The 22,170-nt window shown below is 37.3% G+C and overlaps 1 protein-coding gene across 3 annotated transcripts in view; it reads right to left on the bottom strand.

Annotated features, from left to right (window-relative positions):
* Nucleotides 1-5,242: 5,242 nt before the first annotated feature.
* Nucleotides 5,243-22,170, bottom strand: part of LOC132255755 (nephrin) — a 63,124-nt gene continuing 46,196 nt past the window's right edge. The window contains exons 6-22 of one of the 3 annotated variants that reach the window (XM_059751903.1): nucleotides 21,935-22,108; nucleotides 21,571-21,724; nucleotides 19,287-19,423; nucleotides 18,938-19,105; nucleotides 17,659-17,790; nucleotides 17,371-17,507; nucleotides 17,004-17,295; nucleotides 13,923-14,087; nucleotides 12,787-12,936; nucleotides 11,351-11,485; nucleotides 11,000-11,281; nucleotides 9,564-9,987; nucleotides 8,718-8,884; nucleotides 8,125-8,268; nucleotides 7,392-7,537; nucleotides 6,960-7,259; nucleotides 5,243-6,425 (exon numbers count right to left, since the gene is read on the bottom strand). In XM_059751903.1, the coding sequence (XP_059607886.1) occupies nucleotides 6,018-6,425; nucleotides 6,960-7,259; nucleotides 7,392-7,537; nucleotides 8,125-8,268; nucleotides 8,718-8,884; nucleotides 9,564-9,987; nucleotides 11,000-11,281; nucleotides 11,351-11,485; nucleotides 12,787-12,936; nucleotides 13,923-14,087; nucleotides 17,004-17,295; nucleotides 17,371-17,507; nucleotides 17,659-17,790; nucleotides 18,938-19,105; nucleotides 19,287-19,423; nucleotides 21,571-21,724; nucleotides 21,935-22,108 (3,515 nt within the window). In that variant the 3' untranslated portion in view covers nucleotides 5,243-6,017. Of the gene's footprint in view, nucleotides 6,426-6,959; nucleotides 7,260-7,391; nucleotides 7,538-8,124; nucleotides 8,605-8,717; nucleotides 8,885-9,563; nucleotides 9,988-10,999; nucleotides 11,282-11,350; nucleotides 11,486-12,786; nucleotides 12,937-13,922; nucleotides 14,088-17,003; nucleotides 17,296-17,370; nucleotides 17,508-17,658; nucleotides 17,791-18,937; nucleotides 19,106-19,286; nucleotides 19,424-21,570; nucleotides 21,725-21,934; nucleotides 22,109-22,170 lie in introns of all 3 variants that reach the window. The other 2 variants (XM_059751902.1, XM_059751901.1) reach the window with 2 other exon arrangements.

Raw genomic sequence — 22,170 nt, forward strand, 5'->3', positions numbered from 1 at the left:
TAAAACTACGGAATATATTTAATAAAGAAAGAAATTACGAGTATTGGATAATACTAAAAATACGGAATATTTTTAAAAGAAAATTGTTCTAGCGATTCTAGCTTTGTAGTGACAGAAAAGTGACATTTTAATTTAAACTTCTAACATTATTTACGCAACGCATATTAGTTTTTCAAATAATTCAACAACTTATTATCAATTTAAAAGAACGTTTTGTGAAGTTTGAATTGGGATTTGCTTTTTTAATATAAGAAAACACTCTAACTTACACAACCAACGTCTTGGCAATGTCATCACACAATAAAAACTGAAGTTTGTGGGCATGTGTTGTAACAGCCAGCGACCTCTATTCAAAAATAAGATGTTTTTTTTAGAAGAAAATGTTTTTTTTAAACATAAAAAATAGATTAAATTCGATTGCAAAGATTCTTTTTGGACGTGCTTTTTTTAGTATTGATAACAAAGTAATTCAATTGCAAGAAGAATGCAGTTCAGAAACAATTCAATTATGCCATTTATTGATGTCCAAAGGAGTAAAATAAATAAAAAGAAAAACTTGCTTTTATGGCATATTTTAAATAAATATAATTTTACTGCTTTAATGCCATTAATGTTGTTTCCTAAAAGGCGACAAAAAGTGTGAGATTTTCCCATCAACACGTCATAATCCGCGATGAAGTTGTCTTGCCAGACAAAAAAATCCCTGAAGCGCAGAAAAATGCCAGCGTTGAGCATATGCTGCGCAGCATTTGTGTGATGTCGAAAGAGCATCTGTAGGCAGAGATCGTGGCGAAAAGAAGCAGTTATTTTGAATGTTTGCAGAGATATGCGTCTATCCAATTGCATTTCACTGGTCTAAATGTAGTCGAAATGCGGTTTGTGTCTCGGCTAACCTAAAACCGTTCAATTCAATTTTCGCTTCGAAAAAAGAATGAAACATCAGGATACACTTGGGAAATGCCCGGAATATCCGGGAAAACACTTTTTCTTCTGGCCAAATATGATTCAAGGACAAATGCAAATACAGTTTCAGAAAGTATTTTCGGTTTTTTTTTCTCATTCCGAGCTAATATAAGGCGAATCGAAAGAGAAATGTGCAGGCGTGAAACATGCAATTCCCCGAGGAGAAGCGCGCAATTTTCCAGTTTTGAACTTTTTTAATTTTGACACACAGAGAGAAAAACGTGACATTTTCATAATGACAGAATAATTTTATTAAGTTCTTGGCTCTTATGGTCTACATTAATATGAGTTCATAAGACATTATTGAGTTAACAATTTACATTAAGATCTATTTTAATGTATTTTTATATCCTTTTCATTTTAATAAATTTATTTTTTTAATATAATATGATCAAAAGTCAATGTCTTCTTAACACATTATGTCTGTGACTAAAACATATAGTCGTCATCCAATTTTTCTTTTTATTTATTCTTTTCTTTTTTGCAGCAATATTCAAACGCATGCAGCGCCATCTGCTTCCGCCTGTTATTTCCCTTACGTTTTTTTGACATACTTTCTAAGGTATATTTCTTCTCTCTCACTTTTTTCCATTGGTTTTTGTAATGTATATAAAATATGAAAGAATTTTTATTTGCAATACTTTTTTTCTCCCTTCCTCATTAATAAATACTTTTTCACTTTATTGACACATTGGTACATTACGAAAAAGGATGGATTTTTTTTAATATTGTTATTAAGTCTAGTTTCTTGTCCTTTTCAGTTTTTATCATTCATTAAAATGTAATTGAATATAACTCCTTTTGTGTCTCTGCAATGCAATTTCCATTATCCATTTATCTTCTTAAGATGATTTCTTCCGATTTATATTCTAGGCTTAAACATTATTTTACAGTTTTTTTTTTCTTTTAAATTCTTTCTGATTACAGAAAGTCACGATGAAATACAAAATAATTGTTCCTAAAATCAACAACTGCTTTCTGAGTAAATCGCTTTAGCTAATTAATATTTACATTTTCTCATTTCACATTTTACACCCGGAAAATTAACTTGTTTATTATTGAAGTTTGTCTGTTTTTTTTCTTCTTCTTTTTTAACATCTAATGCATTTCTTAGGCATAAAAAAAAAGATTTCTTTTGGGGAATAAATTGTCTCATTTTTAAGCCTAAGTTTATTCTTTTTTTCACCATTTTATTCTCACTACATTATTTTAAATTCATTTTCTCTCTTTTTCTTTGTCACATCTTTCCACTCACATTTTTTTTGTATATTTATTATCCTAGAAAAAAATTCTATGAGATGGAAGCAAATATTCTCATTTAGGTCTTTATTAATTGAGTTGTATAATTAGAGCTTCATTCACATCTTCCGGAGGTTATTCTTAATTTCCTTTCTTCATTCTTTCTCTTAAGCACAGAATGCAAAAGAAAAATTTGGATAAATGATTGAAAGAAACTGAAAAACAGCTCAGTTCAGAATATAAGTTTATCACTTGATTGTTTTTTTTCCCGAAAGGGGAGATAATATGGCCGGGCTTCCACAATTTCTGTGAAAAATCACAAAAACAAATTGCTATTACGGATGCACTTTCGAACATAACATAAAAACAATCTTGAGACATTGAAAAAAAAATCCTTGAAAGAAATATATTCGGAATGTTTTCAAGGCCAGACTAAGAGGTCGTTGCAACTTTACAGGTTTTGTATTTCAATTCGTAAAAACTATGAATTTGAGTTGTAACTTTATGCTTTGAATTCAATACGAATTTCTGCTGTGAAAACGCCATTTCTTTGTCACTGAAATTGGTTCAATCAATCAAACAGCTCTAAAAATTGACAATTTTATATCATAAAACAATATTTCTGAGGTTATGATCATTTTTAGCATAATAAACACAGTCTAACTATAAAAAAATGTGATTCTCATTAGATTTCATTATTATTGCGCCAATAAATGCAAATGAAACCAGCTTGAATGCAAAAATGAATGATTTTTGAGGTTATTTAGTGTCAAACTTTGTCTCAAATTCACAACATAACCTAGAAAGATGCAATGAACCATTCTTTTTCCCTAATTAATGCGTTAATTCCTTTTGAACACACTTCAACTAAGTTGTACACCACTTCTGACCATAATATCTCCCCATTGGATTTTCCTTTTTCACCTCTTTTATCCGTTTCATGAGCATTTCTTCTCTGAATGTCTTCAAGGATGTTTGACTGTCACGTGAAATTTGTGTGTTTATTTTATTTTTTGGCAAAATTCTGTCTCAATTTTCATCTTTTTGCTTTTATCTAAAAACTTCTTTTTAATATTATCAATAACTATTCTGTCTCCGTAATTATTGTACGCTTATTTACAAATTTTATTTAAATTTTCTTCAATTGTAGCCTAAGAAACTTTACACTTGAGATTTTCTTTGACTTGTTCATAATTTTAATTCTTTTTTTTCCTTTTTTTTACGTCTATCCATTCTTCAAGGGATGTTAAGGCACAAATTGTCCTCTCCATTCGAATACATAGAAAAAAAAAACACATTCATTTTGAGGGTGTCAAACAACCACACATTGAGAAAGAAAAAGAGTTTCCTGTAAATTTGGCAATTTGCAGTCAAGATTTTAATTTAAGAATTCATCCTAATTTGGCATCTCAACGGAAGATTTTTCTCTCTTTTGAGCAAACATTTGTGTGGGATTTTCATTCGCCATAGAAAAACAACTCCGGATCAGATCTTAAGATCACAATTTGATCGACTGTTAACAGTAAAAGATTTATCTTATTTTCTCTCTTTTTTTTGTCTTCTTAAAGTCTTCCTTCTTTCTGGCCATTGAATGACCATGAATTTCAAGGGGAAGGATTTCAACACATCTTTGGCATGTTTGGTATTCTTTTTTCTTCTTTGTGCTACTAAAAGAGAAATTAAATTTAACCATATAAATTAATTATTTATCATCTCTGACTCTCTTAAAATCCGAGCTGAGGTATCAAGACGGGATTTTATAATAAAAAAAATAAAGAGACTTGATATATAAAACTTATGAAAAAATAATATACAAAATATGTACAGATTTAATAAAAAAAAAACTTCTTATAATCTTACAATTATTATCCTTAAAATATATTACAAGTTTTTTTTTGTATGTTTCACACATTTCTAAAATTTATCTTTATCCATCCTTTGTCAATTTTCCTCTTCTTATTCTATCCATGAAGAGGATTTTTTTTCCTAATTTTTTTTTATGCAAATTAACAGCGGTTAATTCCTTGTATTTTTCATACAAAATTTACCCATAATAATCCATGTTTTTTCTCTCTCTATTCGAAGTACAATATTCGATTGTTCAGATTTCGCGTCACATTTCCATTTTGGGAGTATTTTATTAGGTTTTTTTTTTCTTCTCTTAAAATGTAAAATTAATTTCCCTTCCTCTCTTAAACCCTTTCACACAGGCAATAAAATACGTTCAACACTTATGATTAGTAAATTATATAAAAAAGATAAAATTCTCAATATTAATCAGAGTTATATTTCAAATGCAAGATGATTTCTTAGTTGATTTTTTTTCCTCTTCTTCTCAACGAAACAAACATTAGTCTTATCACGTTCTCAACAATACTTTTGTGTGTGGTTTCTTCAGTACTCGAAGAAGAAGGAGACTTTATGAATAGGTCCACCCATAATCTAAGCTAAAATCTCATGTTATTTATAGATTTTTCTCTGTCTTCCATAAAATAATACTGGATTTTATTTGTCATTTTGTCTATTTTGATTGATTTAAGACTGCGTTTTGGCACATAAAAATACGTCTTTGTGTGTCTGAGGGTGTGTTTTTTTGTCTTAGGCCGTATTCTACTCACTTCTTCTGAGTACAATTTCCTCAATTTTCCCATCAACCACAAGATAGTCTGTGAATTTCTTCTTACTTTTATGCATAAAAGTTCTAAATTTTCGACAATATAAGTTAATAATGTCACAAAACCTGGTGGCAAAAGAGGCTTTCTTGAGATCATACGGAAGTCTTAAGTGGCCAAGGAAGAATTATGAAATACAATAAGCAAAAGTGTAAGAAATCTAACAATTTTACAACCAAATTATCCCAACATTTCACACCTAGAAACAGTAATAAGAATTCATTTTCTAGGTTATGTGACGAATCAAGGACAGATTTAGTGTATTAATTTTCATATTCAGGTATTTCCATGCTAAAAACATTAGTATTCTGTGCTTTCAGTGACAAGAAACACTGAAAATTGTTCTACAATCAAACATAACATCGAAAATATTGACTTTAACTTGGAAAATGTTTATCTAGAAAACTTTCTGGACAATTTTGACTCTGAATCAGAAATTTTGAGTTGATTTTGTGATCTAAAAAGCTTCCACAACAGCAAAAAGCTGAAAACATTGGAAGCCCTGCACATTTTCTCATCGGGAAATAGAAATGTCAACAAAGAGGAAGATTGTTGTGAAGAAGAAATACGTTTGAGCTAAAAATGCCATTTTTGTCATTTTCCACAAAAAGAAAGCTTCCAAACTGAGTCTTTTGAAGATCTCTTAGTTTATATTTTGAGGTTATGATAGGAAAAGACGCCTAAAAAAGGGATAAAAAGTGGTTTCTTATAGAAATATTGTAAAGAAACGTGAAATCATCGCAGTTCTATTTTCATGCTCACAACTGTGCGTGTGTGCTAATTAAATATTTATCCTAAAAAAAATGCATTTTTCATAATTCTTCCTTGGTTTTTTTTGCATTAAATGCTTCACATATTATGCGTGATTGTTTTGTCGTGTTAAATTAAGCTGATAAAAATTATATTCACAAATTGCGTCCGAATTAATTGTCCTGTAATAGTTTTTTAATTCTATCTATTAATCCATATAATTGTAATCTCATTCTCAATAAATCTACACAGCATTTTTGTATGCTTTCCGTCCACTGATTCTTTTATCCCCCATAAATATATTCATTACGAAATTGGTTTACATTACAGTATAAATGCTATTGTTGTGTAATTGATAAGTGTGGAGAAGTGGGGCGCTGCGCCGCAGTCCTTCTATACCAGATGCCCATCGGCGTCCGTGTAGCCGAGTTGGGCGTTGAAGGAGCTGAGATTGTGCTGATCGAACGCCGCCGCGTTCACGCCGAGCAGCAAATTGCCATCGACGCCGGGCGCATTTTGTACGTTGAGGATCTGCATGTTGTGCTGCTGATTGCGCTTCGTGTCCTTCAGGATGCCCTGCGGCTGCTTCGGCGTCGACTGTGACACTTGCGACAGATTGCTGAGGTTGGCGCTGGTCTGCGACGACGAGTTCTGCATGTCGTGCGGCCCCTTCGTGTGGGCCGTGTGATGCGTGACGTCCGGCGGCGGCACCACTCCCTTCATGCCGCGGCGCAGTGTGCCGCCGGCCGTCTGCAGACTCACCGCCAGCGGCGCGTTCGCAAACTCCATCTGCGGATAATCCTGCGGACAGCAACAAAACACACTCAATTTATGCACAAATTACGTTCAAATGTCGATAAGATCTGCCCAATTTCGACAATTATCGACACGGATTGTGGGCAATATTCACAAATTTCCTTTTCAAACACAATATTAGAGGAAAATTGATCAAAACCGACAGTTTGAGGATTATTTAGTCCATAAAAATCCTTTTTTTCTCTGATATTTAATGAAAAAATATTAAATTTTCACCTAATTCACCGAAATTTGCCAAATTCCCCCCAAAAGACCTTCTAAAACACTCATTAAAGCCACTAATATTCCTCTATAATAAATATTTTGTGAATTTTTCAGTTAATATTGATATTTAAACTGAAAGATTGCGCGTTAGTTGATAAACTAAAGAGTTTGTGCGTGCATTTTATTCAAACAAGTTCTAAAAAATCAACTATTCATGAAATTTTCTTTAAAGTTGCATGAAAAAACAATGAAAATTGTATCGAAAAGTGTCAATAACTTCCAAGGAATGCGCCAGGATGGCCGGCGGACACTCACCATCGGTGGATAGGACAAGTAGCGGTCGCTGTTCATGTTGTAGTACGACCCGTCCAGCGGCGGCGCCGGCGACGGCGCGGGCATGTAGGTGTTCTTGCCCAGCATCTGGTCGTCGCGCGAGCGCTGGTCGGGATGCTGGCTGTTGTGCCGCGGATGCGGCAGCGTGCGCGTGTGGCCGGCGCTCACGACGGTGTTGTTGGGATAGTGGCAGGGCAGAGTGCCGTCTCTTTGGTAGCGCGGCGGCGGGATGTCGTTGTGCTCCACCAAATACGTCGATGCCACCTTCTTCCGCGTGTCATCCTGTTGATGATTCGCCGCCCAGGCGAAGATGATGGCACAGAGAGAAAGAGAGAGGAGAAAGAGAGAAGCAATTTAGATTGAGTGTCTGAGATTCAATTGTGGCTAAAACATGAATAATCCACTCATTATTACCATGTAATCAGGCTGACTTCCCTCATTTGAATATGAATCACTCTTTTCGGAAACGCTCGACAATGTTTCACCAGTCACAGTGTCATTGTACGAACTGGGCGCGTACATTTCAATTGTGGCAGATTTACTATTCTGCGTCGATGTCTCTGTAATTTCATTATTATTCATTTATTTCACTCCCCAGCTTGAGGGATAAAATTTCATTCTACACACCAAAAAATATGTATAAAAAAAACACACACAAACTCAATACATTGATTTTTCTCTGTTTTTCTGTATATTTTGGCCAAGGGAGAGTTATTATGGCTAATATCCCTAACACTGCTCAGGACTTCATTTTATGCACTTCTTTCACTTCTTCTGCAGATTTTTCCAAACGTTTAAAGACTCTAAACTTTGTCTCAAATTCACAACATAATCTAGAAAGGTGCAAAGAAGCATCTTTTCTTCAATTAATGCGGTTTTTCCTTTAAAAAGTGACATTTTAACGCATTTTCAAGGGAGTTTTATACCACTTCTGGCCATAATATCTCCCCCTTGTATTTGTCACACAATCCACAATCACACTGCAAGCAATACGTGAGAAATATATATATAACATGCATTTATATAGTGAAAATTGTGACAATTTTAATCACAATGTTTAGCACAAAAATATTCATTCGCTCCACAATAATTACTGACAAACAAACTCAACAGTGAAATAAAATAAAAAAATAAACAGAAAAAATACCTTTTGATCTTTTACGGATAATAAACCATGCAACGAGAGCAGCATTCACTAGCAACAGTCCAACTCCGGCCAAACCAATTCCGACAATCACGAGCTTTGGCACTTGTGCCTTCTCAAGTAATTCCGCCGGAACTGTTTCGAGTCCTTCGGAACCGAAAAAATAAAAGGAAAACAAAAAACGAAAACCAGTCAAATGAGTCGCAAAAAATAACAATAAATGACAAAAAAAGGACAGAGAAAAAATGCAGATCAGGAGGACAAACGACGAGGAAAATCCGAAGGAGAACCTTTTACCTCTTTTTATTCTCTCTTGGGTGCGTCGATGGAGACAGCAGCCGATCAAAAGGACATTAAGGAGCACGAGGACGGTGCCCGAGACCACCCCAACGAGCAGCAGCAGGCCAGAGGTGCTGCCCGTGGGCGAGCCGGCCGTGGGCGCCACGCCGAGGGAGTAAGTGGACTTTGAGGACGGTGGGACTTCTTAAGGACACACGCGAGAGAAAGGGAGGACATTGCGATGTTGGCGAGGGGCGAATGGAAGAGATGTTGCGTTAGTCTCAAGGGTCTCAAGCAAATGACTTGAATGCACTCACCTTTTGTCTTCGCCTTCACCAGATCCGGCATGTATTTGCTGCTGCCCAATGCATTGGACGCCATAATGGAGAACAAGTACATCGTATTCATTCTTAAGCCATTAATCGTTATCTTGTGCACACCCGGCAGTCCATCCTCATACCGATAGTGCTCACTGTTGGCCTCTCTGCAATGGCAAAAGGAAGGGCGCCTTTAGAAATGCAAAGACAGACAACAAGAGAAGCCAAAAGCCATATTTTCAGGGACAATTCCTGTGCACACAACCATTTATGCGCTGTCACAGCAGAATTAATCACGCTGAATGCATTATTAATATTATTATTATTATTTATCTGGTCTAATTAGAGCTGTGCAAAGCTCACTCTTGCAGTGAGGGAGGCCAAATATGACGAAAACTGACCGTCTGTCACGTTATCGCGAACGCCGCCATATTGAATTAACTTTAAACGCCTGTATCTCTGCAATTTTGTTATGAATATCAATAAGATTTTGAAATTTTTGTATTAAAATCGTGTTCTTCGGATTGATAACATTTCAAGCCTTGGCGTTTGTTTGTCTCGTTCTTATCGTATTGTATGATATCTCAACTACAAGATAATGCGAGACACTCAGTCAATCGTCACTCTGTGTCTTCAGTGTGCGATAAATCCTGTGTGAAATCCATGCACACATCGAAGGACATCAATCGCATAGCAATATGTACAATTTTAAGACCACAAACTGAACATGATAGAGCTTATCAGTGGAATATGACACTCTATTCACGCAATGATTCATTCATTGGCTCTCGTCAGAGGGCTTTTGTCTTCGGCTGTGCCGCCTTAAGGACGTGCCTTGGAGCCTACCTGAAGCGTATCCTGTAGCTGGCCTTCATGCCGCCGTCAAAGCCGGGCGTCCAGGTCATTGTGACGCTGTCATGGGTCACATTGACCACAGTCAAATTGATTGGGGTGTCGGGCGGTGATGTGATATCGAGCCTGACATTCTCCTTTGTGTCGCCGAGTTCATTCTGCACGACACACTCGTACTGCCCGTAATCCGACGGCGTGACACGCTCAATGAGGAGAATCGATTCGTATGTGATTGAGTCGAGTTGCTTCAGCTCCACGAAGTATTTGGACGACTGATTCACATTCAATTGCTGACCACTTCGTGCCCACACGAATGTCGGCCGCGGCGACGCCTCCACACGACACGGCAGCCGCCCGCGCTCGCCCGCGCCCGTGGCCGCCCTCAGCAGTGGCGGTGATTTATCTATTTCCGGTGCGACTGCAATTAATTGTCATATAATTAACTTTTCATTCTCACCTGCCAATGACAAGTGTGTTAACATGCCAGGCCATCATGTGAAGGGTTCGGGGCTTGTTTGTGCAGCCCCCAAAAGAGCGACAACAACAACACCCAAATTCACACCCCCAAAACACCAAGGGGGAGATAATTTTCCGCCCCTTGACGCGTTCCCGCCGAAAATAGAAGGAAAAGACGCAATTTACGTCGATTACGCGCGCAAGTTTAGTGCAGCTTAAAGCACGCGCGCAGCTTATGCTCTATGGCATGAGAATGCGAAACTTGTTGAAAAATAATCCTGTTTTTCGTGTCTCGGAGATATTTAATATAATTTCGTCAAAAATCCGGGGAATTTTTGTCGAGTGACGCACAAAAGACCCTTTTTGACCAATAAAAAGTGGTCTAAAATCCTCACAATGTTCTACAAAGTTGTAGATAATTTTAGTATCTATCATTTGAGTCTAATTTGGGGAAAATCCATGGAAAATTGGGCGAGATATGTGCATTTATATACGTCAAAGTCAGGGAAAATTTGAGAAAATGGATAATAGGCTCCAGGAGAAAAACCTGGGCGTTTAGGAGCTCAAGTGAGGCAATTTTGGAAAGCTGATGATTCAAGGAAAGGACAGAAATTTGTTCACCCATTTTCACCCGTCGATATTCCACATATTTGATTGAGACCATTAAGATCCCTTTAAAAATCGACTAATGATTTTCCCTTTGAATGTTCTCTAGTAGAAAATTGTTTATCATGGACATTAGATGAGTGAATTTTCAGTTTAGGTGTCCTAAAATGATTTTCACTAATGTATTTCGTTTCATTTCAAGCTCATGGCTAAAATGTCCAGCAGAAACAAGAGAGAGAGAGAGAGAGACTATTTTGTGCCAAGAGGCAAAAATATCCACAAATGCACCTTTTCATCCTAATTGATGCACAGGATGCAGATTACGGTCGCTCTTCAAAAACACGGGGGAAAATTCTGTTTCAACTTACACTTGACAATGAGAAGAACATCCCTGCTAGTCGGATTTGCCACTCTATTGTCAGCGATGCAGCGGAAATTGCCCACATCCTCTCGCTGGGCATTTTTGATGTGCAAATACGACGTGGCGTTGACAAACGTTGTGGACGTCTTTATGGTCATGTCATAGTTGAGCCTCTCCCAGCGCACGTGCTCCAACGTGAGTGGCTTTCCCTCCACCGTGCACGACAACATGGCGTCCTCGCCGGGATTCACCACCACATTCTCCGAGATGCTCGTGATTGTCGTTCCATCTGCGAGATGGTTTTCATTTATTAGTAGCTATTAAAAGATGCGAATGCACGGATTAAGTGGACACTTACATTCAACAATGACACTGATGTTGATCATGGCGGATCCTTGAGAGTTCACCGCCTCGCAAGTGTACGTGCCGGCGTCGCCGCGGCTCAGTTTCGTGATGTTGAGCATGGGTCCCTCCGAGATGATCCTGTCCATGCCTGCAAAGTGGTTTGGCATTGCAATAATTCATCCTCATTACACGCTAACGCGCGATGGAGGCATTTTAAAATGCACACACGCGTTCGCGACACTAAATTGAAAGGCCTAATTGTCATTACCCTGCCACCCACACAATAATCAGCGCCACTTTATTGCCGCTAATTCAAAATTTATGGCCATCCGCGCGGGGAGTTTGCAGGGGATGCACAGCGGCCAAATATATGCACACACACACACACGAGTTCAACCCTTCGATGCGAGCAAATATGAGGGAGGGTGGCTTAAAAGGCTCCAAAGTCCAGAAATGTCACATAGCAATATTCTAAATATCAAATACCGCACATGAAATTCATCTGCGCTTGGCCACAGAGTGACTTCTCACAGAGTAATTGCATTTTAAAAGGGTGAGCGCATAATTGAAATATGGAATTTGAGTTCATTTCACCACCCAAAACACCACGTATTGACTGAGTGCTTCTGATTCACAAATTAAATGAAGGCACATTAAGCATAGCAAGAATAAAAAAATATCCAATGAAATATGAATATTTAAAGTAATCAACAATTCAAATTGAGCATGAAGAGTGAAAACCTTTTGCTACGTTCCATCATTGAATGTGTTTGTGCAATGAAATGCTCTATAATTCTAAGACAAGCAGCTTAGACAAAGTGCCTCACATCGAAATTCCTTACACTCCTTCCTCTCCCTGTCTAAGGAGAATTACTTGTTGAACAATTAAGAATATGAATGGGAATTGTTTCAAAAAGTACCATTCGCATTTCACACGTTAAATGCGATTTAAGTTCTCACATTTCTGCGCCATGGAAATTTGTCGCGCATTCATCAGAATGAAGAAGATTTTTGACCATAAAAAAAAGTATAAAATATAAATTTCAATTATCCTCACGTTGTTTCACAAACCTTGCGTGCGTGTGTGTATTTGTTAGGTCCTTTATCCATACATTATATCTCTATTGTGTCTCCGGCAGGATTAAAGTTCAACTGTCGGGAAAATTGCATTTTCCTTTGCGCAAAGAATGGGCAAAGAATGCACGAGAGAACGGTGAAGAGTGTATATAAATTATGTATTATATGGGATAATGGGTGGGTGTGTTTTTTTCGAGCATCAGCAATTCGTGACTGGAAGTAACACAAGGGTGGCGATAGAAGGGCGCACAAATGCTATGCATATTGCCATTGCCGTGTGCGAAAAATTAATTAATTCCTCTCTTTCAAATCCCCCACAAAGTGCTCCATAAATAACGTGCAAGTGATATTTTTCCCCTCTAATATAGTTACCATTGGCAGTGTTTAAAATTGGCACACCATCTTTGGTCCATGTGTATGCAATCGATTGCGGATTGCCTGTTGCCACGAGAGATACTTGCAGCGGTTCACCCTCCACGCCGACCACGGTGTTCGATGGCGGTGGGTTGAAAATTGGGGCATCTGTGTTTTTGAGGGGGTGGAAAAAATGAAGGGAAAATATGTGTTAACCATGTTGAGATTTTGATTTAAAATTGCATAATGCACCACAGCATCGTGATTTCTCATCCATATTCACTCTCGCATTTCTCCCTTCACTTCTGGAATTTAACAAAATCCAAGGGGAAAATAATATGCCCTTAATCTGTACGAAACTTCCAGCAATTGGAATTTTCACAATGTTCCTGTATTAATTCCCAAACTATTGTGAATCTCAGAACTTACTAACTGATATATCTATAAAACCCACTAAAAACTTGCAATTTTAGGCATTTTTCCGATCATAACCTCAAAATATAAACTAAGAGATTTTCAAAAGATTTATATTGGAAGCTTTCTTTTTGTAGAAAATGACAGAAATGGCATTTTTAGCTCAAAATTTTTCTTCTTCACAACAATCTTTCTTTTTGTTGACATTTCTATTTCCCGATGAGAAAATGTACAGGGCTTCCAATGTTTTCAGCTCAATTTGCAGTGTTTTTTGTTCACAAAATCACAGATTATCAACGTTTTTCGCATGGAAATATTTAAATTTTCCAATTACTGTTGATTTTTCGACTTTAGCATAATATTTGATGTGATGGAATTCGAATTAATCACTAAATCTGTCTTTTGATTCGTTACATAACCTAGAAAATTAATTCCTTTGACTGTTTCTCGGTGAGGATCTAAAGAGTCGCAACAATTTGTCAGTATTTTTAATTTAACCGCTCTAGAAATGAAAATTGTGAGATTTTGAACACTTCTGGTTATATTATCTCCCCCTTGATAAAATCCTCTCGTATGTGGACACTTCCTTCTAATCGCATCCCGAAAAAAAACAACTCTTTGCACAATATTGAGCGTCAATAAAGGACAAAGAGAGAGAGAGAGAGAATATGCATGGATAATAAATGCAAACTATTATTTGCATTCATTTGACATAAAGTCAATTAACAGCTAAAACTTACACAACACTTGAAGACTAACAACTTCGTGTACACTGCGCTGAAGAGCATCATTTGTACTTTGACATGTGTACACAACCCCATTCATTTCCTGGGTCACATTCACTTTCAGCTCCAAAGACGAAACTGTTCCGCCCCACAGTCCTGGCTTTGATGAATTGTTTAGTCCTACAAATGATTCCACATGTGAAATTTATTTAAGAGTTCATGCACAGTCGCCATAGGGACAGGCGAAATCTCACTTTTGCCATCTCGCTGGTGGATTTTGGGATGTGGAGGGAATGATCATACACAAAAGATGACTTCAACGGCAAAGTTTTCGTTTGCAATATCATATTTTACAACAAACATACATATAACTTTCCCACCCCGAAAACCTTTTACCACAGAAACATCCAGAAATACACGCTGGAAAGCCAATTATGTGAGTGAAGAACACAAAATATTTAGTTGAAATCTAATGAAATTTCACCAGGAATTAAATATTTGCAGGTACAAATTAAAAGCTCTTGTAAAACTATTGAATATTCAATGACAAAGTGTGATAATTGAATTTATCAATACTTTAAGACACTATCTGTAATATTAATTTTGCCTATAAATATGCATTTTAACCGTAGAAGATAATTTAAGGTTTACAGTACATTCACAAAGCCCCGCCTACTCATAAGCTCCGCCCTCAAGAATCAATACTGTGTTCTGCACACATTCAGACTGCCTACCAATTTCCCCCAAATAGCAGAATGTTGTATGATACTCGATGAGACCACCAATGAAATCACTGACCTTTTGGCAGTGCTATTAATCTGCCAGGTCAAATATGCTATTAATAACGTGGGATAAAATTCAAAAATCACTCTACGGGAAATTATTGAATAACACACGCTATTAAATTGCCGTACTTCAGAAAATACCTTTAGGTTTCGGTTCAATTATTTATTCACCTGCGAATTCAAATATGATATATTTGCTCCTTATCAATGTTCCAATTTCCCCCCCCCCCCTCCCCAAAATATGTTTGATTTATGTTCTCAACAGACACACAAACACAACGCGGTGGAATTGAGCCGGTCCACAAGTAAGGGTCAAATCTGCTGCACGCAGAAAAGGTAAATCACGATGTGTGTGATATTTTTGATGTGGGGAATTTGGCAAAGTTAACATATCGACGGGTGCCGAGAAAACTATCGAAAGTCGTGTTATGTATTTTTGGATAGATGTTAACATCTTTCAGACGATTTATTTTGGTATTATTCAATCTTTTTTCCGTTTATTCCAAAAAATATTTAATTTTTTTCCTCACAAGTTGCCGCCAGAGGGCAGCAATTTAAACTTTAAAGGCATGTTTCAGTTCCGATTGTATTTCCTACTAATTTTAGGTGTTAAAATCCAACTTTTGGCACTTTTTGTGACATTTTTGCTGCTTAAACTTGTGTTTTTATTCAATATTCTGAAAATATTTCATTATATTTGGGAAAATAAATAATTTGAAAGTAAAAATTAGTATAAAAATATTTGATGGAAATTCATACAAATGGGTATTTTTCCTTTAGTTATTCCTTTAAATCAATTTCATTCATTGAACATTAAGTTAGGCATAATTTTGTATGGTGGAAATTTGAAAAAAAAAAAAACGAGTCACATAATCATAATTCACAGGAAAAATCTGACAATTGCAGTTGAAAATCCTATAAATTCTAAACAAAATGTACAGGAAAAATGTTAAAACTTGGCTTTTTACGAACTTTTTGTAATTAATATCGTGAGTTTGTCTATCAATTTTTCCATAATTTAGCCAATATTTCAATAATTAATTAATTAAATCAACTTGGACAGCTATGGAAAATCATCGGAATTGATCAATTTAATCAATTTAATAGTGATTTTGACTCTTAACTAGTTTTCAATGCACCCATCGATATATTCTGAATTTGTGGTTTCATTGATATTTCAACAAATCCTGTCGAAATGCTGCCTGTTAGTCGATATAAACAATGGAGTGACATGAAAGTTTTAGTATTCCTGAAGCATGTGCAAAATCCACAAACCACCCCAAATATTACATGGGGTGTTTGTCTTGAATCCCTAAGCAGTGCCACTGCCCAAAAGCACTTCTCACCTCAGTGATTACAGTATTAATATGGTGCATTAACTCATTATATGCGCCTCTCAATCATGGGAGAATTAATTTCGGGCCTTCACAGCTTTGTGTGAAAGAATGTGAATTTGTCGATGAGCGACGAAAGGATTGCAGAATTACTAAAGTTACCATTATTTATTGAGAGTCTTTTAGAAGAACGTGCGCGTCTTGTGAAAAACTTTCGCTCCTTTCGAGAGGGAAAGAGAGAATTTTCATTGTGATCAGGATTGAATGGCAAAGTGAGCAAGACTTTATATGAAATATGTAAGTTATACACATCGAGGGTTGCTCAATTGAGGAATGAATGAACAATTTCAACCGGAATATTTAAGAATATCCTGGAATGAATGGAAATATAAGTCAAAATCCCATGAAATACGCAGAATGTGTGACGGACATGGCTTGTTAACCTGAGATAGAAGAATGAAAGGAATTTCCAAGTGCAATTTTTAAAGAAGAATATATAGAATATATTTATTTATCACTCACAAGAACATGCTTTTGTGACGATAGATTGAATTCTCCGACGTCTGAATGTCGATAACCGACAGTATTTCGATTTTTTAAATTCATCAGCTTCACAAATAACATTTTGCAGGGTTTTTTGACGGATGATTATTTATTGGGAGGTGTTTAAACTCCCCAAATTAGCCAATTGGTTAAATTGTGGCATGAAAAAAGGCCAAAACAGGAAAATATGTGAAAAAAAACTTGCCACGAGCTGGACTCGAACTCATGACGGCAAGTTTGCGAAGGAAAAAAGACGCGAAACTACGACATTAGCAGCTTTCCAAGCGTGTATTGTGGAAAAAGGGTGGAAAAGGACATTATGACAATATTTTGTAATCATGTCGAAGAATATTCCAGGAATGGAAACCACTTTTCCGCAACTTGAGCAACCCTCGAGTCACACACACAAACAGTATTAAGGGTGGAAATATTACCTTCAACGGGAATTCCATCACGCCACCAAGTAATTTTCGACGGCGGATTGCTGGAACTGGAGTCACAAAAGAGTGTAGCAATCACATTTGGCTTCAGTTCTTCCGGTTCGATGTGAATTTTCACAGTTTCCGGCGCAAAATGAACACTCAGCGTTTTAGTCTCAAAGAGTGGAATTTCTGTGGCACTATTGTGGGCCTCGCATCGATATCTCGCCTGATTATCAGTCACATTTGCAAGTATCGTCAATTCGGCCGACACGGATTTGTCAGTCGTTCGCACAACGGAATTGATCTGCAATGGATTGTTGAGAGTGTGACAAAAGTTTGAAATGAAACACTTTTGCGCCATGATTCGGACGAATATTACCTTCTTGTCATTCTTGTACCAATTGAGTGACGCCAGTGGATTGCCTCCGGACGAGACGCACAGCAGCTTCTGCACTGATCCCGCCGGAATTATTGAGCCCTCCACGTAGCCAGAAATGATGGGTGGCGACGGTGGATCTGCACAGTGAGGGCGAGAGAGAGAGTGGGAAAGTGAGTTCCGGATGCAATTGCAGTGGTTTTCAGCAAAGGAGCGACAAATTGTGAACACGGAAATCATATTAATGATGCAAATTCCCCACCAGATCACACACAAAAGCCATATACTTACATAATATGTTCACCGTGTGCGTGGACACGACATTCTCCGAGAGCTGCATATTCAGGCCATGGCAAATGACCACCAGAGATCGCTTATTGGGCTCCACCGTTGCTGTAATGTTCGACGTTGTGATCCATCCACCTACAAAAGGTTCAGCGGGAGTTTTAAATCAATTTTTCCCGCATCTCACACGCATATTCGATAATTTCATTCAACTCTCAACTTTAATTCAATAAAAGGGGAATCAGAGCTGAGATGTCGAGAGAGAGAGAAAGAGTGCTGGATTTTCTAGATGACATTTTAACGCTCCAATGCAACTTTGCAATCATATCTTATAACATAAGAATCCATTTTCCCTGACTTTGACGCATAAAAATGCACATATCTCCCTCAATTTTCCACGAATTTTCCCCAAATTAGACTCAAATGAGAGATATTCAAATTATCTACAATTTTGTAAAATATTATGGAGATTTTAGATCACTTTTTATTAGTAAGAAATGTCCTTTGAGCGTCACTCGACAAAAATTCCCCGGATTTTTGGCGAAATTATATTAAATATCTCCGACACGAAAGAACTTTTAAGTCAGATAATTTTTCCTATATGTAGAATACTTTTGGGGCTACATTTCCCTTATATATACTAAAGCGATATTTTTTTCCATCTGCCTGAAAAACAGGGTTATTTCTCAACAAGTTTCGCATTCTCATGCCATAGAGCATAAGCTGCGCACGCGCTTAAAGCTGCATTCAAATGATTTTTTGCATTTTACGCTGGAAATCGTGAAAATCTTGCAAAAAGAAGTTCAATATTGTGCCTGAAATAAACTCCAGTTGATCTTAATGACAACAATTCTAAGAGAGATGCAAAAAAGCTGAGATTTTGGCTGTTTTCGCTTCTTAATCAATCTCATTCATTTATATTTTAACATCATCTCAATTTTCTCTGATAGAAGTCTAAAATGATTTCAACTTTGGCCATCTTATAAGATGCCAAATTTAGCATTGATGAAATTGTTTCATAATTTAGTGGATAAAGAATTAATTGATGTAGAATTTATTGATGACTGTTAAAAAGACCCACAAATCACTACTCCGCCGCAGATTCATTGTAATTGGTGGTTAATGGACGCGATGATGAAGAAATAATTAATATGTGGTGTCATAAAGAATGACTAGAGCGGTGAAATCCAACACTTTTCCTCTCTTCGTCATCGTCAATCTAGAGAAAGAGTGGAAGTGCCACTCTGTGCTCTCTCACTGGACAATAGGAGGAAATTGATCATACCTTCGGAGCTGACAACAGTTCTTGAAGATGCATTTTTAATGAGCTGCCCACCGACCATCCATTTGATTTCCGCACGTGGATTTGACGGCGCCGTGCTGCACTGCAGCGGCACAACATCACCAACTCTGGCCTCTGAGGGCCCCGAAATCGTTACGTGCGTGGGAGCGACTAAAATTAGAAGAAGAAGAAAAGAAGACGTGAGAGAGAAGATATAACGACCAGCTGAACTGGTGCAGAAACGTTGAAAAGTTCTTCTTCTCGCCACGCGATGGAAAAACAAGAGATGAAAAATTGTGATGCACAGAATAAATAGGATAACAAGAGAAGAATCCTCTCTTGTCATACTTACACAGCACAGTGAGATCCACTTCGGCCTTCAATGGGACCTGAGACATAATGTTGCTGGCTTCGCATCGAAATCTCGCCTTATTATCACTTGCTTCTGCAGTGAATGTGTAAATATTTTCAGACAATCTTCCGGCCGTTCTGGAAAACAGACACGAAGGAGAAAAGAGAATAGAGTAATTTGGGGAATTATTAATAAAAGGGCGCGCGCGCGCGAGAAAAAGGTGATTGCGTAAATTTTTCCCCCCAAAAATTCATGCATCCGCTGACATAATGTTTGTGTAAAAGAGGCTTTTTTTTTCTTCTTCCAGATGAGAGAAGGAAAAAGTCAGCGCGACATTTTATTGGTCGCCTGTGGATGTTATGAAGGACGTCGTGAAGTTCCAAACATCAATCATGATGCAATTTGAAAATCCAAACATATGGTTTGATTACAAATATTGGACAAGTGTCTCTTTGATGTCGCGTCATCAGTTGTGAAAACCGCGCAATATTTGTCCAATGAACTGCCCAAATGACATTGCTCGACTCAATTTTCAGCCGACTCGCTTACGATGTCGTGACGACGTCGCTTTACAGTCAAGCGACAGTCGACATCAAGTCGGATGTCGGTTGGGAGAAGAAGTAAATTTAACTATTGAATTGTACAGTCGTAACGAAGTAATACGACAGTCATTTCAACAACTAATAGGACTTGTTTCGGTTATGTCAAATTGACTTTAACCAGAATTTGGTCATTAAATAACATCGGAAAACATCAATTCATACATTTTAATAAAAAGATACATGATAAAGATAACAAGTTTTCAATGATAAACTTTAATATTTCTGCTCAAATTGATCATAACCTCAAAATTTTTAGTTTTAAACACAAAACTGGCAATTTTTACAGCTTTTTGATTGATTTCTTTACTCTAAAGTAGCAAATTTCAGTTGATTGTCGATTTAAATCGGATTAATATTCACCAGATTTGTCTTTAAAATATTCCAAATAAGTTTCTTTCACGGATTCTTTGAAATATCTCAAGATAATTTGTAGGTTATGTTTGAAAGAACGTCAAAAGGAGCTCTTGAGAATAAAATTTCATCCCAATATTTGGTTGAAACTTAAAAAATATTTCGAAAATACTGTTTCCCTCGAAGTTTTTACGATCTTACAATTGTAATATTGTAAAAAATTGCGTTATTTACGGACAAAAACTCCTAAATTTGAGGTTATGACACTTTAAGATAATTAAAAAGGATAAGAAAATAAGAAAAACTCGTGTTTAAAGCACTGCCGTAGTTCTGGAAGTATCTTTGACTCTCCAGTCAGAGAAAGAGTCGAAAGAGAGTCGAAATTGAGTCGAGGCAAAGGGTTGAAATGACTAATAATTCTTACTGTATCAAGTTGACTTTAAAGTGAGACGCTTTTATTGATTTTGGTGTCCAAAAGTCTTTAAGTAACCAACACAACTCATTTCTGTCCCCCAAAATTCGGTTAACCACTGAAAATCACCCCAGGAAAACCGAGACCATCCCTTAAAAGTCACTTGCAGATCCGAATGTAACACAATTTGACTAATTCTGTCTCACTTTCACTTCTTGCCCTTAAAATTCTGCAGCTTAAGGGATGATTTTTCGCATCTCCCAATGCACGTCGCAATAAATCTGGATTGGAATTAATTAATGATAAATTGCATCCTGTGAGGCTTTTGCCATTCTCAAAGACAATATTTGACAACGCGAAATGCTCTTCGCGACCTGCACCGTTGCCAATGCCAGAGTGATAATGGAAAAGTCCCTCTGATGGCCTTTGAGGGCAAACAAATACCGTTGAATAAATTTAAATGATGCTGCACGACGAAAGTTAATTGAAATTCCATGATTTCAGTGAGAAAGTCCGGAGGCAATGTCAGTATAATTACGAAAATGTAATATTTGTGTCAAAGCATTTGACAAAATAATACAAGAGGGTGCTAATCGAGGGTTTTCAATGCCTCAGCATCGATGAGATTTATTCGGGAATTCCTTGAAATTGGAAATTTTTGAAAAATACTTTTCCGTGGCCTTTTTTTCTTTACCAAACCACCAAGAAATATTCTTTTCTCATCGCAATTTTCCACTAAATCTCTACTCAAATTTTCATTTCGCCTCAAAACACTTGTCAATTGTTGCATTTCTTATTATACGCTTTTCAGCAAATTGCTTTAAAAAATCCCCAGATTCACGAAATTCTGCATTTCCCACATTAGCAACCCCTTTAAATATATATTTCATGGTTGGAATGTGTGTTTTGGGTGACAAACCTGTAAGCCATGCGAACTTGGACGCCGTTCTTGTACCAAATCAGCTGCGCCGGCGGATTGCCGCCGCGACTTCTGCACACGAGCTCAACATTCTGTCCCCTGCGCAGCGTCTCGCCGGGCTGATAGCCTTCGATGTACGGCGCTCCGGGGGGATCTATAATTAAATGGGGGTGGAAGGGAGATTCGCGTGAGCCATCAAAGTGTCTGTGTGTTTGGGGGTGAAGTGGACAAACAAAGGGGTGGAAAAAATGATGAGCTAAATATCACACTAAACACCGCCTAATTATTTGTAATATGAGTGCGGCGAGGACTGTCGCTGGGGGTGGAATACAAGGGGATGGACAGAGAGTGAGATTCCTCTTACACAGAACGGAAAGCTGGACAGTCGCTCGCATTGGCATATCAGATTGTAGGGCTTTGTGTCTGGCCTGACACGAGTATTCTGTGTAGTCATCATCCGCTGAAGGGTGTAACCGGAGGAGGGATGTGGTTGTATACCGCTTTCCATGCGTCTGTGTCACTTTGTCATCCCGATTGTCTAGTTCAGGAGGGAAGAGAAGATAATTTGTGAGTGTGAGAACAACTATGAAAAGGTAAGAG

Source organism: Phlebotomus argentipes, unplaced genomic scaffold, assembly GCF_947086385.1.
Source record: "Phlebotomus argentipes unplaced genomic scaffold, Phlebotomus argentipes genome assembly contig_5, whole genome shotgun sequence".
In the NCBI taxonomy this organism is placed as follows: Eukaryota; Metazoa; Arthropoda; class Insecta; order Diptera; family Psychodidae; genus Phlebotomus; species Phlebotomus argentipes.